The sequence below is a fragment of the Macaca mulatta genome, chromosome 7 (assembly GCF_049350105.2).
Source record: "Macaca mulatta isolate MMU2019108-1 chromosome 7, T2T-MMU8v2.0, whole genome shotgun sequence".
NCBI classification, from domain to species: Eukaryota; Metazoa; Chordata; class Mammalia; order Primates; family Cercopithecidae; genus Macaca; species Macaca mulatta.
Genome location: NC_133412.1, coordinates 19,674,161 through 19,692,321, shown reverse-complemented (window position 1 = coordinate 19,692,321; position 18,161 = coordinate 19,674,161). Strand labels below are relative to the sequence as shown.

General features: G+C 40.1%; 1 protein-coding gene across 1 annotated transcript in view; it reads right to left on the bottom strand.

The window, feature by feature from the left end:
- The window catches only part of GANC (glucosidase alpha, neutral C), a 94,067-nt gene that overhangs the window by 58,048 nt on the left and 17,858 nt on the right, over positions 1-18,161 (bottom strand). Inside the window, 2 exon segments of the mRNA NM_001257679.1 lie at positions 5,731-5,776; positions 10,732-10,914. Coding sequence (NP_001244608.1) covers positions 5,731-5,776; positions 10,732-10,914 — 229 coding nt within the window.

Sequence of the window (18,161 nt, the reverse complement as noted above, 5' to 3'; positions counted from 1 at the left end):
TTGATGCAGTTTCTTCATTGTGTTGATGGTCTTTACAATTTGGTATGTTTTTGCAGTGGCTAGTACTGGTTTTTCCTTTCCATATTCAGTGCTTCCTTCAGAAGCTCTTGTAAGACAGGCCTGGTGGTAACAAAATCTCTCAGTATTTGCTTGTCTGTAAAGGATTTTCTTTCTCCTTTGCTTATGAAGCTTAGTTTGGCTGGATATGAATTTCTGGATTAATATTATTTTCTTTAAGAATGTTGAATATTGGCCCCCACTCTCTTCTGGCTTGTAGGGCTTCTGCAGAGAGATCTGGTGTTAGTCTGATGGGCTTCCCTTTGTGGGTAACCTGACCTTTCTCTATGGCTGCCCTTAACATTTTTTTCCTTCATTTCAACCTTGGTCTGACGATTATGTGTCTTAGGGTTGTTCTTCTCAAGTAGTATCTTTGTGGTGTTCTCTGTATTTCTTGAATTTGAATGTTGGTCTGTCTTGCCATGTTGGGGAAGTTCTCCTGGATAATATCCTGAAGAGTGTTTTCCAACTTGGTTCCATTTTCCCTGTCACTTTCAGGTATACCAATCATAGGTAGGTTTGGCCTTTTCACATAGTCCCATATATCTTGGAGGCTTTGTTCGTTCCTTTTCATTTTTTTTTCCTCTAATCTTGTCTTCACTCGTTATTCCATTAAGTTGATCTTCAATCTCTGATATTCTTTCTTCCACTTGATCAATTTGGCTATTGATACTTGTGTATGCCTCATGAGGTTCTCATGCTGTGTTTTTCACCTCCATCAGGTCATTTACACTCTTCTCTAAACTGGTTATTCTAGTTAGCAATTCCTCTAACCTTTTTTCAAGGTTCTTAGCTTCCTTGCATTGGGTTAGAACATGCTCCTTTAGCTTGGAGGAGTTTGTTATTACCCACCTTCTGAAGCCTACTTCTGTCAATTCATTAAACTCATTCGCCATCCAATTTTGTTCCCTCACTGGTGAGTTGTGATCCTTTGAAGGAGAATAGGTATTCTGGTTTTTGGAATTTTCAGCCTTTTGGGCTGGTTTTTCCTCACCTTCATGGATTTATCTACTTTGGTCTTTGATGTTGGTGACCTTTGGATAGGGTTTTTGTGTGGACGTCCTTTTTGTTGATGTTGATACTATTCCTTTCTGTTTGTTAGTTTTCCTTCTAACAGTCAGGCCCCTCTGCTGCAGGTCTGCTGGAGTTTGCTGGAGGTCCATACCAGACCCTGTTTGACTGGGTATCACCAGCAGAGGCTGCAGAACAGCAAAGATTGCTGCCTGTTCCTTCCTCTAGAAGCCTCATCCCAGAGAGGCATCTGGAAGATGCCAGCCGGAGCTCTCCTGTATGAGGTGTCTGTTGACCCTTGCTGGGAGGTATCTCCCAGTCAGGAGGCATGAGGGTCAGGGACCCACTTGAGGAGGCAGTCTGTCCCTTAGTAGAGCTTGAGTGCTGTGCTGGGAGACCCACTGATCTCTTCAGAGCTGGCAGGCAGAAATGTTTAAGTCTGCTGAAGCTGTACCCACAGTTGCCCCTTCCCCCCAGATGCTCTGTCCCAGAGAGATGGGAGTTTTATCTATAAGCCCCTGACTGGGGCTGCTGCCTTTCTTTCAGAGATGCCCTGCCCAGGCAGGAGGAATCTAGAAAGGCAGTCTGGCTACAGCAGCTTTGCCAAGCTGCAGTGGGCTCCACCCAGTTCAAACTTCCAGGTGGCTCTGTTTAGACTGTGAGGGGAAAACTGCCTACTCAAGCCTCAGTAATGGCGGACGCCACTCGTCCCACCAAGCTTGAGTGTCCCAGGTCAACTTCAGACTGCTGTGCTGGCAGTGAGAATTTCAAGTTAGTGGATCTTAACTTGCTGGGTTCCGTGGCATTGGGATCTGCTGAGCTAGACCACTTGGCTCTCTGACTTCAGTCCCCTTTCCAGGGGAGTGAACAGTTCTGTCTCGCTGGTGTTCCAGGCGCTACTGGGGTATTTAAAAAAAACCATGCAGCTAGCTTGGTGTCTGCCCAAACAGCCACCCAGTTTTGTGCTTGAAAACCAGGGCCCTGGTGGTGTAGGCACCTGAGGGAATCTCCTGGTCTGTGGGTTACCAAGACAATGGGAGAAGTGTAGTATCTGGGCCAGAATGCACCATTTCTCACAGCACAGTCTCTCGTGGTTTCTCTTGGCTAGGGGAGGGAGGTTCCCGATCCCTTGTGCTTCCCGGGTGAGGCAATGCCCCACCCTGCTTCGGCTCAGCCTCCGTGGGCTGCACCCACTCTCTAACCAGTCCCAATGGGATGAGTCAGACACTTCAGTTGGATATTCAGAGATCACCTGCCTTCTGCGTTGATCTTGCTGGGAGCTGCAGACCGGAGCTGTGCGGCCATCTTGCCAGTGTACCACATTTTCTTTTTTTTTTTTTGAGATGGAGTTTCGTTCTTGTTGCCCAGGCTGGAGTGCAATGGCGCAATCTTGGCTCGCCGCAACCTCCACCTCCCAGGTTCATGTGATTCTCCTGCTTCAGCCTCCCTAGTGGCTGGGATTACAGGTGTGCACTACCATGCCCAGCTAATTTTGTATTTTTAGTACAGACAGGGTTTCTCCATGTTGATCAGGCTGGTCTCGAACTCCCAACCTCAGGTGATCCGCTTGCCTCGGCCTCCCAAAGTGCTGGGATTACAGGCATGAGCCACACACCCAGTCCCACATTTTCTTTATCCAGTTTATCATTGATGGGCACTTGGGTTGGTTCCATGTCTTTGCTATTGTAAACAGTGCTGCAATAAACATACATGTGCATGTGTCTTTATAGTAGAATGATTTATATTCCTTTGGGTATATACCCAGTAATGGGACTGCTGGGTCAAATGGTATTTCTGGTTCTAGATCCTTGAGGAATCACTATACTGTCTTCTACAATGAACTAATTTACATTTCCACCAAGAGTGTAAAAGCGTTCCTATTTCTCCAGAGCCTTGCCAGCATCTATTGTTTTTTGACTTTTTAATAATCATCGTTCTGACTGGTGTGAGATGGTATCTCATTGTGGTTTTGATTTGCATTTCTCTGATGATCAGTGATGATGAGCTTTTTTTCATATGTTTGTTGGCCATGTAAATGTCTTCTTTTGAGAAGTGTCTGTTCATATCCTTCGCCTATGTTTTGATAGGGTTGTTTTTTCTTGTAAATTTGCTTAGGTTCCTTGTAAATTCTGGATATTAGCACTTTTTCAGATGGGTAGATTGCAAAAATTTTCTCCCATTCTGTAAGTTGCCTGTTTACTCTGATGATCATTTCTTTTGCTGTGCAGAAGCTCTTTAGTTTAATTAGATCCCATTTGTCAATTTTGGTTTTTATTGCATTTGCTTTTGGTGTTTTCATCATGAAGTCTTTGCCCATGCCCATGTCCTGAATGGTATTGTCTAGGTTTTCTTCTAGGGTTTTTATGGTTTTGGGTTTTACATTTAAGTATTTAATTCATCTTGAGTTAATTTTTGTATAAGGTGTATGGAAGGGATCCAGTTTCAGTTTTCTGCATATGGCTAGTCAGTTTTCCCAGCACCATTTATTCAATAGAAGATCCTTTCCCCATTGCTTGTTTTTGTCAGGTGTCTCGAAGATCAAATGGTTGTACATGTGTGGTGTTATTTAGTTATTTCTGAGGTCTCTGTTCTGTTCCACTGGTCTATGTGTCTGTTCTGGTACCAGTACCATGCTGTTTTGCTTACTGTAGCCTTGTAGTATAGTCTGAAGTCAGGTAATGTGATGGCTCCAGATTTGTTCTTTTTGCTTAGGATTGTCTTGGCTATATGGGATCTTCTTTGATTCCATGCGAAATTTAAGATAGTTGTTTCTAATTCTGTGAAGAATGTCAATGGTAGTTTGATAGGAATAGCATTGACTCTATAAATTATTTTGGGCAGTAAGAAAACTTCAGGCCAATATCCCTGATAAATATCAAAGTGAAAATCCTCAATAAAATACTGGCAAACCGAATCCAGCAGCACATCAAAAAATTTATCCAACGTGATCAACTCAGCTTCATCTCTGGAGCAAGGCTGGTTCAACATACGCAAATCAATAAACATAATCCATCACATAAACAGAACCAAAGACAAAAATCACATGATTATCTCAACAGATGCAGAAAAGGCCTTTGATAAAATTCAACATCCTTCATGTTAAAAACTCTCAATGAACTACATATTGATGGAATATATCTCAAAATAATAAGAGTTACTTATGACAAACCCACAGCCAATATCATATTGAATGGGCAAAAGCTGGAAGCATTCCCTTTGAAAACCGGCACAGGACAAGGATGCCCTCTCTCACCACTCCTATTCAACGTAGTAATTGGAAGTTCTGGCCAAGGCAATCAGGCAAGAGGAAGAAATAAAGAGTATTCAAATAGGAAGAGAGGAAGTCAAGTTGTCTGCTTGTAGACGACATGATTTTATATTTAGAAAATACCATCATCTCAGCCCCCAAAAATCCTTAAACTGATAAGCAACTTCAGCGAAGTCTGAGGATACAAAATCAATGTGCAAAAATCACAAGCATGCCTTTACATTCACACTAGACAATCAAAGAGTCAAATCCTGAATGAACTCCCATTCACAATTGCTACAAAGGGAATAAAATACCTAGGAATACAGCTAACAAGGGATGTGAAGGGCCTCTTCAAGGAGAACTACAAACCACTGCTCAAGGAAACAAGTGAGGACACAAATGATAAAACATTCCATCCTCATGGATAGGAAGAATCAATATCGTGAAAAGTGCTCTTTTGAAGATACATCTGACTGGGAATGAAGAGAGAGATGATTTCTGGAGTGTCCATTCTTCACAATTCAGCAAAATAATCTTTTTAAAATAGAAATAAGACCATGCATCTCTGCTACTTAGAACTGTTCCAAAGTTTTCCTTTGCTCTTATGACAAACTCAGAAAGGTTAATATGGCTTGGAAGAAGGTAAGCTCCATGATAAACGGGGGACTTATATTTTTCAATGATGTCTCACCAATTCCATGAAAAGAGACTGGGATATAGGAGGTACTTAACAAATAATTGTTAGATAAAAGAATTATTACAAATCTGTCCACAGCACTGCCCTGCATATCTCTCTAGCCTCGTTACATACCACCCTCCCCTTTGCTTTCCTTTCTCCAGCTAAAATAAATATATATTGCATACATATTCCATTTCTTCAAATGGAATATGCTCCGTCCTACCTCCAGATCTTTGAATATGCAGTTCCCTCTACCTGGAATGTTCTTTTCCCCACTTTTTGATTTGTGTATACTAACACATCAGTTTCAGCTTTAACATTATTTCCCTCAGAAGGTCTTTCTTGACCCTCATCTTGGCCAGATCTCTTGTATTCTTCTGTAGCACAATTTTGTAACACTCCTCATGCTTGTAATTACTTACTTAATGTCTATCTTTCCCAGTAGATTCTAATTTCCATGAGAACAGGTTTGGGATTTGTTTTATTCAAGGCTGATTCTCCTTGCCTAGCAATAATGCCTGGCAAAAGGCAGGCACTCAGGAAGCATCTGTTTTTATGAGTGAATGAATGAATGAGATGACAAGGTGAGCCAAATAAACAGGTGGTCCTATTTATATGCAGTAGATCATTTAACAAGCACCCTTCCATAGAAGGAAGAAAGAGAATTCCTTATATGCCCTATCATTATGATGATGGTGAAAAAGATAACAATAAATAGATCAATCTAGATTACCTGAGAGGTGTCCACTGATGCCTCCTCCTCATTTTCTTTAGCAGCTCTGTTTTAACATAAATAAAGTTGTTTCACTCAATGGCAAGACTGATAGAATTTTTTTCAATGATAAAGATTTTCATTTCCAACTTTTAAGACCCCATAAGTTATATCTTTAACGTATTAAATATAACATCATTATAAAAATAAAAATGAAGCCAGGTGCAGTGGTGCCTGCCTGTAATCCCAGCTACTTGGGAGGCTGAGGCTAGAGTGTCACTTAAACCCAGGAGTTCGATGTCAGCCTGGGTAACATAGTGAGCTCTCATCTTTAAACAATAAAAAAAAATTTTTAAATGAGTTTATAAAATTGGACAGTAATGATGAACATTCATCTAATAACTTCATTTCTTAATGTAGAAGTATTTTAATTTTGTTAACTCTTTAAAAAATGCTTTTATCATTTTTTATTATAAATGTTAAACATGCTCATAATATTTCAACAAAACCTCAGTAAGCAAGGTAGAACATAGCTCCCTTCACTCAGTGTGACTCTCCTTACTCCCAGAACACAGCACCATAATGTACAGTCTTTTGGAATGACTGCGACAATTTAGTCTTCCACCTAGAGTTGTATTTGAGCGCTCATTTCCCCACATTCTTAACAATGTTGGATTTTATCAATCTTTCAGTTTTTGCCAAATCTAAAATTGTAGAAAAAAATAAATGTATTTCAGTTTGTATTTCTATGAGCATGAATGATGTAGGCTAACTTTTATACATTTAATGGGCAACATAGTGAGACCCTGTCTTCCAAAAAAAAAAAAGAAATGGAAAAAGAAAAAAAATTTGAGTGAAAAATATATTACAAAAGGATCTATACAGCATACTTTTATTACATAAAAGTTTTTTTAGAAAAGGCAAATCCAGGCCGGGCGCGGTGGCTCAAGCCTGTAATCCCAGCACTTTGGGAGGCCGAGACGGGCGGATCACGAGGTCAGGAGATCGAGACCATCCTGGCTAATATGGTGAAACCCCGTCTCTACTAAAAATACAAAAAACTAGCCGGGCGAGGTGGTGGGCGCCTGTAGTCCCAGCTACTCGGGAGGCTGAGGCAGGAGAATGGCGTAAACCCGTGAGGCGGAGCTTGCAGTGAGCTGAGATCCGGCCACTGCACTCCAGCCTGGGCGACAAAGCGAGACTCCGTCTCAAAAAAAAAAAAAAAAAAAAAAAAAAAAAAAGAAAAGGCAAATCCAAATAATATGTTGTTTGGAAATTCATACATATGTGGGAATGCAATTAAAAACCCCCAAGGAGGCCGGGTGCAGCAGCTCATACCTATAATCTGGGCACTTTGGGAGGCCGATGTGGGTAGATTACCTGAGGTCAGGAGTTCAAGACGAGCCTTGAACCCCTGGTGAAACCTTGTCTCTACTAAAAATACAAAAATTAGCTGGAATATGGTAGTGGGAGCCTGTAATCCCAGCTACTTGGGAGGCTGAGGCAGAAGAATCGCTTGAACCTGGGAAGCGGAGGTTGCAGTGAGCCAAGATCGCATCACTGCACTCCAGCCTGAGCAACAACAGTGAAACTCCGTCTTAAAACCAAACCAAACCCAAGGAAGTGATTAACACAAAATTTAGTAAACTGGTTACCTCTGAAGGTAAGATATACTATGCTAACACCAATCAAAAGAGAGTAAGAGTAGATGTATTAATTTCAGACAGAACAGATTTCAAAGCAAGGAAAATTTGGGGGGATAAAGAAGGATATTACATAATGATAAAGGGATTAATACTCCAAGCAGACATAACAATCTTTTTTTTTTTTGAGACGGAATTTCACTCTTGTCGCCCAGCCTGGAGTGCAATAGCGTGATCTCGGCTCACTGCAACCTCCACCTCCCGGGTTCAAGCGATTCTTCTGCCTCAACCTCCTAATTAGCTGGAATTACAGGTACCTGCCACCACACCTGGCTAATTTTTCATATTTTTAGTAGAGACAGAGTTTCAGCATGTTGGCCAGGCTGGTCTTGAACTCCTGACCTCAGAAGATCTGCCTGCCTCAGCCTCCCAAAGTGCTGGGATTACAGCCATAAGCCATTGTGCCCAGCCCAACATAACAATCCTTAATGTGTGTATGAGTCTAACAGAACATCAAACTATATAAGGCAAAAACTGATTTGTTGAGCTTTTTAGCCATTGTTAGGATGGAGTAGTGACTTCTAACCTCCTTACATGCCAGAAGGGAAACTGGAAGTCCTTGACTTTTAATTTTGTTCATGCTGTGTGTGTGTGTGTCTATAATAAAGCTTATTTTTTTTTCCTGTGTTGCTTTCTGAGTAGAATCAAAGCTTAAAATGTGTAAGTAACCAAATGCATCAATCTTTTCCTATGGCTCTTTAGTTTATGTCACACTATCACAATTACAAAAATATTGTTCTATATTTTCTTCTATTTTTGTCTTGTTATGTTTAATTTTAATTCATCTGCAATTTATTTTTGTTAATGTTACGAGGTTAAAATCTAACTTAAAATTTTTTCCAGTTAGATCATCTGATTTTTCTAACACAAATATAATTATAAATATAAATGTAAATCATGGAACTATAACTACCAGTACAACCTCTATGGAAGGCAATTTGGCCATACCTATGAAAATTATAGGCCAGGCACGGTGGCTCACGCCTTTAATCACAGCACTTTGGGAGGCTGAGGCAGGTGGATCACGAGGTCAGGAGATCGAGATCATCCTAACACAGTGAAACCCCCTCTCTACTAAAAATACAAAAAGAAAATTAGCTGGGCATGGTGGCGGGCACCTGTAGTCCCAGCTACTTGGCAGGCTAAGGCAGGAGAATGGAATGAACCCAGGAGGCGGAGCTTGCAGTGAGCCGAGATCACGCCGCTGCACTCCAGCCTGGGCGACAGAGTGAGACTCCATCTCAACAAAAAGAAAAAACTACAAATGCACAAACCATCTGATCAACAACTATCTTTTTATGACTCTATACTATAAATACACTTGTATATCTGCACAATGACACATATTCAAGGTTATTAGTAAACTAGTTGTAAAACAAGATTAGAAACAACTTTAAATTCTTCAATAGAGAATTTACTCAGTGAATCACAGTACAGCCATAAAACAGAAATTATGTAGCTGCTTTAAAGAAATTAAGAATTATCACATCGTTAAGAGAAAAAAAGCAAGGTGTAGAATAATGTGTAAAGGTGGCGCCATTTGTCTCAGGAAAGGAAAAGTCAAAGAATATATATAAAATGTATATACATAAATTGTTTCTGAAAGGATACACAAAAAAACTGGAAACACATTACTTTCTTTTTTTTCTTTTTCTTTGAGACAAAGTCTTGCTCTGTTGCCCAGGCTGGAGTGCAGTGGCGTGTTCTCAGCTTACTGCAACCTCCGCCTCCCGGGTTCAAGTGATTCTCCTGCCTCGGCCTCTTGAGTAGCTGGTACTACAGGCACGCGCTACTACACCTGGCTAAATTTTTGTATTTTTAGTTAGAGATAGTGTTTCACCATATTGGCCAGGCTGGTCTCGAACTCCTGACCTCAGGTGATCCGCCTGCCTTGGCCTCCCAAAGTGCTGGGATTGCAGGCATGAGCCACCGTGCCTGGCCAGAACACATTACTTTCAAGGATGGAAAGTGGGTCGCTAGAGGACAAAGGGGGAAGGAGATTCTTTACTACTATTATATAGAAATGTGTATTAATATACACTCCTTTGTACCATGTGCCTCTTCTACATAAGTAAGTAAAAGGATCAACTTAGATAGGAAAGGAACAACGTTTAAAAGAAAACAGAACAAAATCATGGGGGTTTACAAAAGAAAAAAAAGCGGTTTTTTTTGTTTGTTTGTTTTGAGACAGAATCTCGCTTTGTTGCCCAGGCTGGAGTGCAGTGGCACAATCACAGCTCACTGCAGTCTTGACCTCCTGGGCTCAAGTGATCCTCCCACCTCAGCCTCCCAAGTAGTTGGGACTACAGGCGCATGCTATTACACTCAGCTAATTTTTTTGTAGTTTTTGTAGGACAGGGTTTCACCATGTTGCCCAGGCTGACCTCAAATTCTTGGGCTCAACTGATTTGCCCAACTCGGCCTCCCAAAGTATTATGATTACAGGCGTGAGCCACTGCACCTGGCTAGAAAAAAGGCTTTAAATATAAAGAACATGGGTAGTGGGTACACAGATATTTGTTATGCTATTATTAGTATTTTTCAGTTAAACAAGTACTTGGATAGTCATAAGACACTAACAGAGTAGGTGGAGAGATTATAGGGATTTTAAATTTTCTTCTTTTCAATATTTTCTAATTTGCCTATGATGAACAAGTATTAGTTCTGAGATGAGAAGATGATATTTTTAATATCAAAATTTTAAAATACAAATGAGTTGAAACTCAGAAAAATCACTATGTTGGAATAAGGAATGTTGAATGTTTTCTGCAGACCATATAATATGTTTATTATTGTGATAAAAATAGAAAGAACTATAGACTCTAAGATTTTAAAACAGTATTGGTAAGAACGGAAGAAGAATCTTTCCCTTACCACCACCTCCTAATTCATGTGAGCACCCACACAAACAGCTTTGATCAAGCAGATGGTCCCAGAAAATTCCTGGACAACTAGTCAAGTCTAGGGTAATCTGTGTTATTGTAAGGGAGTGAAGTGAAATTACGAAGGTATGCTAGTTCACATTAACGTTTGTCGGGTCAACAGGGTGCTTTTATAGAAGGGTGTGTAGGGTAGAGAATGCCATCAGTCACACACAGGACATGTTAAGAGTGTAACATTTACAAAAGTTTGGGAATTATTTTTGTCATAAAGCCTGTATTCACCTTCACAGGTGAAAAGATAAAATTTCTCAAAAACAATACTAGAGTAAATAAGGCAAACCAATTTTCTATGGTGATATGTTATCTGTTTAGGCAACTGATATTCATTAATCAGGTTATGTTAAGGTCTTTATGTGTCAAGTAATGCATAAGAATACCTTTGTTTGTGAAGAATCTGTAAATGCTCAAAGTATAATTGGCCCAGGGAATTTATGCTAATCACAACCTCTTCTTCAGACACCAAGTCTACCTTGAATGGGTTTGCTGTGATATGGCACTTCAGGCCTCCTTTTCCATCTGCCAATATCAGATTCCCTGTGTCCCCTGAGCATGAAATCAGCCTAGAAAACAAAGCAGGAAGAGAAAAACAAGCCGCTATAGGTTTACATGGCCTTATGTGATTTGTACTGCCAAGTAATTAATTAGTAAATCACTATTCATGTGACATAGCCATAGATAAGGCAATAGAGAAACGTTAACGAGAGCATTGGTTTTGGTGCCAAAGAACTTAAATTGAGCATAACTCTACATATACTTTATAACTTTGGATAACAAAGTTATCCAACCTTTCTAGGTTTTGGTTTCCTTATCTGTAAAGTGAAAATAACAAAAGGAACAACAAAATTTCTGCAGAGAATTAAATGAGATCACATGTGTAAAGCTCTTGACACAGTGCCAGACACATTAAAAAAAAAAACAATAAATGTTAGCTATCATCATCGTCATCATCATTACCTTGGTCTGGAATGCCTAGTAACTTTCTAGATTTTGGTGTGCAAAATCTAAATATTGTTTTTCTTTCTCATTCCAATCACATACTCAGAAACCGAGGAAATAACACAGATAGGGTCCACAGTGAGATGGAACTGGGTCAAATTTTTATTTACCTATTTATTGCCTGATTCCCACCAGCCTCCAATTTCACAGGTACACTGTTAGGATGTTTTAGATCCACAAGAATTATGTAAGCTCAAACACAGCACTTAAAATCCCTCAAAGCTAGATAATTCCCTTTCTCCAGTGCACAGTGTGCCTAGTAAATGTTCACAGGACTCTTTAAGGAAGGTAAAAAGAGACAGTTTAGGTTCTTATTACATCTTTTCAGTCCTTCTCCATGGATTCTATGTCTCCTCTTCAAGCAAGATGCTTCGGATCTGGAAATTAACTCTGGAGAAGGCTGAGAGGCTGTCTCTCACTGTTCAATGAACCTAGACAGAGTTCTTTTGATTATTCCATTAAGTAGGACTGTGGTTCATATTTGTCAGTCTAATGCACCCCGCCATAAATTGCTTACTGCCCCAAGCATTAAACCATTTTGAGTACTACATGGGCCCTACCACACATAATGGAATTATATTCACCTTGTCTCTGACAACTAAATGTTTCTACTCTGCCTCTGCTACCTGGAGTCTCATTATCTCCACTGAAATCAGGGAGACCATTTTAACGGCATCATTTCCCACCATCATCTCCAGCCCACAAAAGGAAGATGTTCACTACAGTGCTTTCCAAGTACTCCCTCATCAGTTTCTCAGTGAAGGGGGTATGTTCTGGATCTCGTGGGGAACAGAATCCAGAGGGGCTAGATGAGCTGGTTGCATGAAACAAATCCACTCCAACATCTTTTATCTGTCTAAGTTTATGGATCATTTCCTCTATACCATGCCAAGGAATTCCTGATATCTCAGCTTCACTCAAAAGAATCCATAGCTGAGTTCAGATGATAATTAACCAACTAAGCCATCAATCAGAGCCATTCTCACTGCCCAAGCTAGCATATATCAAATCTACATTCTCTGGTACGTGTTCCTGTGTCAATAAATTTAGCCTGATCTACAATTAAGTTCCTTCTGGTCTAGGAATTCCTTGGAAACCATTTCCATGCATATTTCCCAGTTTTTTTTTTTTTTGCCATTATGTAGTCTTACAATTTTTCAGGCATGCAAGCCTTCTCCCCCTGGGTTTGTCTGTAATTGGCTCTCTGGGCATGTCGGGATCTGACTTTGATGGTGGGTCTGGAGGCAGTGAAGGGTGGTAGGGGTTGGGCACAAGGAGCACTGGAATCCCTGTGCATGTATATTTTAGGTGAGGTCAATACAGGGTATCCAAGCAAGGCAGGATCAGTTTCACCTGCCTTCATAGGAGGGGTTGCTTCTGCTGAAATGGGAGGGCTAGTGAAATTTTGAGGTTTGACTATTTAGAATTATCCAACTCTTCCCAAATATTGTTATTCAATTTTTAAAAACTTGATTTTTTTTTAGAGACAGGGTCTTGCTCCATCAGCCAGGCTGGAGTGCAGTGGTGTGATCATAGTTCACTGCGGCCTTGAACCACGGGGCTCAAGTGATCCTTCCACCACAGCCTCCTGAGTAGCTAGGACTACAGGTGTGTGCTACCATGCCTGGTTAATTTTTAAATTTTTTGTAGAGATGCAGTCTCACTTTGTTGTCCAGTCTGGTTTACAACCCTTGACCTCAAGCAATCCTCCTGCCTTGGCCTCCCAAAGTATTGGGATTATAGGTGTGAGCTGCTGCACCCAGCCTGCTATTCAATTTTGAAGACTTCTAGGTTTTTCCAGTTAATGCCTGAAATTCACAGGCCTGATGAGGCTATGAATTCAACTTATGGCCTAATTCAGAGCCTGCAATATCAAACTCTGCCTCTGATTTTCAGCTACATGTACCTGCAGCTACAGCAGATAAGAGGACTTTTAGGATTGTCACAGAAAATTATCAATCTTCTGACAATACCTTGAGCTAAGAATTTAAAGCCCTGAGACTACAGTTTTCTTTCTTTAAACTCTTCAATGAAGTTGAAGCAGCCAAGCCACCTTAGAGCTCTGAATTCTGCATGATAATCATGATGCAGTATGGCCCTACCTCTTGGTCTGCTTTCAATGGGCCACTTTATTTTAGTTGACCACCAGTAGTCATTTAAGTAACGTTGCCACAGAATTTTGTGGTCTATTATTAGTTGTATTAGTTTGGCAGGGCTACCATAAGAAAATATGACAAACTGGGTAGCTTGAACAACAGAAATTTATTTTCTCTTAATTCTGGAGGCTAGAAGTCCAAGATCAAGGTGTCCGAAAGTTGGGTTTCTTGTGAGGCCTATTTCCTGGGCTTGCAGATGGCTGCCTCTCACTGTATCTTCACGTGGTTGTCCCTCTGTGCCTACGTCTGTGTCCTAACCTCCACTTCTCACAAGGGCACCAGGTTTAACGGATTAGGGCCTACCCTAATCACCCCGTTTTAACTTATTTAGTGCTTTAAAGGCCCTATCTCAAAATACAGTCACATTCTGAGTACTAGAGGTTAGGGCTCAACACCTGAAATTTTGGGGGAACACAATTCAGCCTGTAACAATAGTATCCCATCCTCTATTGGTAAATACGTCCTCACTGCCTCCAAATCCAGCTAGGTCAGGCAGTCAATCTCATATTCCCATCCTTGAGGGCCTATTGCTTATATTCATTTCTAACAGCAACTACTATATCAACCAAGGCTCTATTGTAGAAAACAAAAACAACTCTGGCTATTTTAAGCAGAAAATAAACGACTTCATATGGATAATCTGTTGCTTATGACATCATGGGAAGGGTTGAGGTAATAGGTTCCAGGCTGCATGTCCAGGAATGACCCCTAGAACAATACTGTGTAACTGTATGGCCAATTGACCTTCTATCTTAGCTAGAATCAGGAACTTGAGTTATCAGAAGTCACTATGATAACTGCTGGGCTCTGGGATCATGCCACCTTAGCTATAATTCAGAGATGAGTAAATCATGGCCTTAACTAATGGCCTTAAGAGTCACTCTACAGGTACAAAATCCATATAAGCAAAAAGAGGAACTCAATTCTGAAATCCAGGTTTTTTAAGTGCATCTGACTGGTGGAAACTGAATTACATCAGAACCTATAGAAAAAGGGAGTCTGGGAAATGAAGAAATGTAGTTTTTAGCTTTCCAGTTACTACAGTAGCCAAAGGCCCTCCAGAAAGAAGTCAGAACAGAGGCAGAACTAATACCATATTTACCATACCAAATGAATTATCACCTGGACCCTAAATCATGGCAAAGCCAGCATGGAAAGAGAAAATTACACATTAACTTACTTATGAACACAAGTGTAAAAATTGTGAAGGCTGTATATTCTTCAGGATAACAGAAAATAACATATTGTGGCCAGGTTTTATGTATGCATTGATTCAATTGCCAAACTGCAAAAGACTTCAGAAACAGTCTCTTTTAAGTTCTTATTCAGGGCAGGCATTGTGGCTCATGCCGATAACCCCAACACTGTCGGAGGAAGAGGAGGGAGAATCATTTGAGGCCAGGAGTTTGAAACCAGCTGGGGAAACACAGCAAGACTCTGTCTCTATCAAAGAATAAAATTTTAAAAAATTATGTTTACTAAGTTATTGGCACATAGTGTGGCTCAGTGAATAGATGTATTTTAAACTTTTGATAATTCTATCATAAATGAATTAATTTCTCATTATAATGTATTGACTTTTTAAAATTATACTTTAAGTTCTAGGGTACATGTGCACAACGTGCAGGTTTGTTACATATGTATACCTGTGCCACATTGGTGTGCTGCACCCATTAACTTATCATTTACATAAGGTATTTCTCCTAATGCTATCCCTCCCCCCTCCCCCCACCCCACAACAGGCCCTGGTGTGTGATGTTCCCCTTCCTGTGTCCAAGTGTTCTAATTGTTCAATTCCCACCTATGAGTGAGAACATGCAGTGTTTGATTTTCTGTTCTTGTGACAGTTTACTGAGAATGATGGTATCCAGCTGCATCCATTTCCCTACAAAAGACATGAACTCATCCTTTTTTATGACTGCATAGTATTCCATAGTGTATATGTGCCGCATTTTCTTAATCCAATCTGTCACTGATGGACATTTGGGTTGGTTCCAAGTCTTTGCTATTGTGAATAGTGCCACAATAAACATATGTGTGCATGTGTCTTTATAGCAGCATGATTTATAATCCTTTGGGTATATACCCAGTAATGGGATGGCTGGGTCAAATGGTATTTCTAGTTCAAGATCCTTGAGGAATTGCCACACTGTCTTCCACAATGGTTGAACTAGATTACAGTCTGACCAATGGTGTAAGAGTGTTCCTATTTCTCCACATCCTCCCAGCACCTGTTGTTTCCCAACTTTTTAATGATCACCATTATAACTGGTGTGAGGCAGTACCTCACTGTGGTTTTGATTTGCATTTTTCTGATGGCGAGTGACGATGGCCACTTTTTCATGTGTCTGTTGGCTGCATAAATGTCTTCTTTTGAGAAGTGTCTTCATATCCTTCACCCACTTTTTGATGGGGTTGTTTTTTTCTTGTAAATTTGTTTGAGTTCTTTGTAGGTTCTAGATATTAGCCCTTTGTCAGATGTGTAGATTGCAAAAATTTTCTCCCGTTCTGTAGGTTGCCTGTTCACTCTGATGGTAGTTTCTTTTGCTGTGCAGAAGCTCTTTAGTTTGATTAGATCCCATTTGTCAATTTTGGCTTTTGTTGACATTGCTTTTGGTGTTTTAGACATGAAGTCCTTGCCCATGCCTATGTCCTGAACAGTATTGCCTAGGTTTTCTTCTAGGGTTTTTACGGTTTTAGGTCTGACATTTGAGTCTCTAATCCATCTTTAATTAATTTTTGTATAAGGTGCAAAGAAGGGATCCAATTTCAGCTTTCTACATATGGCTAGCCAGTTTTCCCAGCACCATTTATTAAATAGGGAATCCTTTCCCCATTTCTTGTTTTTCTCAGGTTTGTCTAAGATCAGATAGTTATAGATATGTGGTATTATTTCTGAGGGCTCTGTTCTGTTCCATTGGTCTATATCTCTGTTTTGGTACCAGTACCATGCTGTTTTGCTTACTGTAGCCTTATAGTATAGTTAGAAGTCAGGTAGTGTGATGCCTTCAGCTTTGTTCTTTTGGCTCAGGATTGTCTTGGCAATGTTGGCTCTTTTTTGGTTCCATATGAACTTTAAAGTAGTTTTTTTCCAATTCTGTGAAGAAAGTCATTGGTAGCTTACTGGGGATGGCATTGAGTCTATAAATCACCTTGGGCAGTATGGCTATTTTCACGATATTGATTATTCCTATCCATGAGCATGGAATGTCCTTCCATTTGTTTGTGTCCTCTTTTATTTCATTGAGCAGCAGTTTGTAGTTCTCCTTGAAGAGGTCCTTCACGTTCCTTGTAAGTTGGATTCCTAGGTATTTTATTCTATTTGAAGCAATTGTGAATACGAGTTCCCTCATGATTTGGCTGTTTGTCTGTTATTGGTGTGTAGGAATGCTTGTGATTTTTGCACATTGATTTTGTATCCTGAGACTTTGCTGAAGTTGCTTATCAACTTAAGGGAGATTTTGGGCTGAGACGATGGGGTTTTCTAAATATACAATCATGTCATCTGCAAACAGTGACAATTTGAATTCCTCTTTTCCTAATTGAATTGAATACCCTTTATTTCTTTCTTCTGCCTGATTGCCCTGGCCAGAACTTCCAACACTATGTTGAATAGGAGTGGTGAGAGAGGGCATCCCTGTCTTGTGCCAGTTTTCAAAGTGAATGCTTCCAGTTTTTGCCCATTCAGTATGGTATTGGCTGTGAGTTTGTCATAAATAGCTCTTATCATTTTGAAATACGTTCCATCAATACAGAATTTATTGAGAGTTTTTAGCATAAAGGGCTATTGAATTTTGTCAAAGGCCTTTTCTGCATCTATTGAGATAATCAAGTGGTTTTTGTCTTTGGTTCTGTTTACATGCTGGATTACATTTATTGATTTGTGTATGTTGAACCAGCCTTGCATCCCAGGGATGAAGCCCACTTGATCATGGTGGATAAGCTTTTTGATGTGCTGCTGGATTCAGTTTGCCAGTATTTTACTGAGGAGTTTTGCATCGATGTTCATCAGGGATATTGGTCTAAAATTCTCTTTTTTGGTTGTGTCTCTGCCAGGCTTTGGTATCAAGATGAGGTTGGCCTCATAAAATGAGTTAGGGAGGATTCCCTCTTTTTCTATTGATTGGAATACTTTCAGAAGGAATGGTACCAGCTCCTCCTTGTACCTCTGGTAGAGTTCGGCTATGAATCTGTCTGGTCCTGGACTTTTTTTAGTTGGTAGGCTATTAATTATTGCCTCAATTTCAGAGCCTGTTATTGGTCTATTCAGGGATTCAACGTCTTTCTGGTTTAGTCTTTGGAGAGTGTACGTGTACAGGAATTTATCAATTTCTTTTAGGTTTTCTAGTTTATTTGCATAGAGGTGTTTATAGTATTCTCTGATGGTAGCTTGTATTTCTGTGGGGTCGGTGGTGATATCCACTTTATCATTTTTTATTGCGTCTATTTGATTCTTCTCTCTTTTCTTCTTTATTAGTCTTGCTAGCAGTCTATCAAGTTTGTTGATCTCTTCAAAAAAAAACCAGATCCTGGATTCATTGATTTTTTGAAGGGTTTTTTGTGTCTCTATCTCCTTTAGTTCTGCTCTGATCTTAGTTACTTCTTGCCTTCTGCTAGCTTTTTAATGTGTTTGCTCTTGCTTCTCTAGTTCTTTT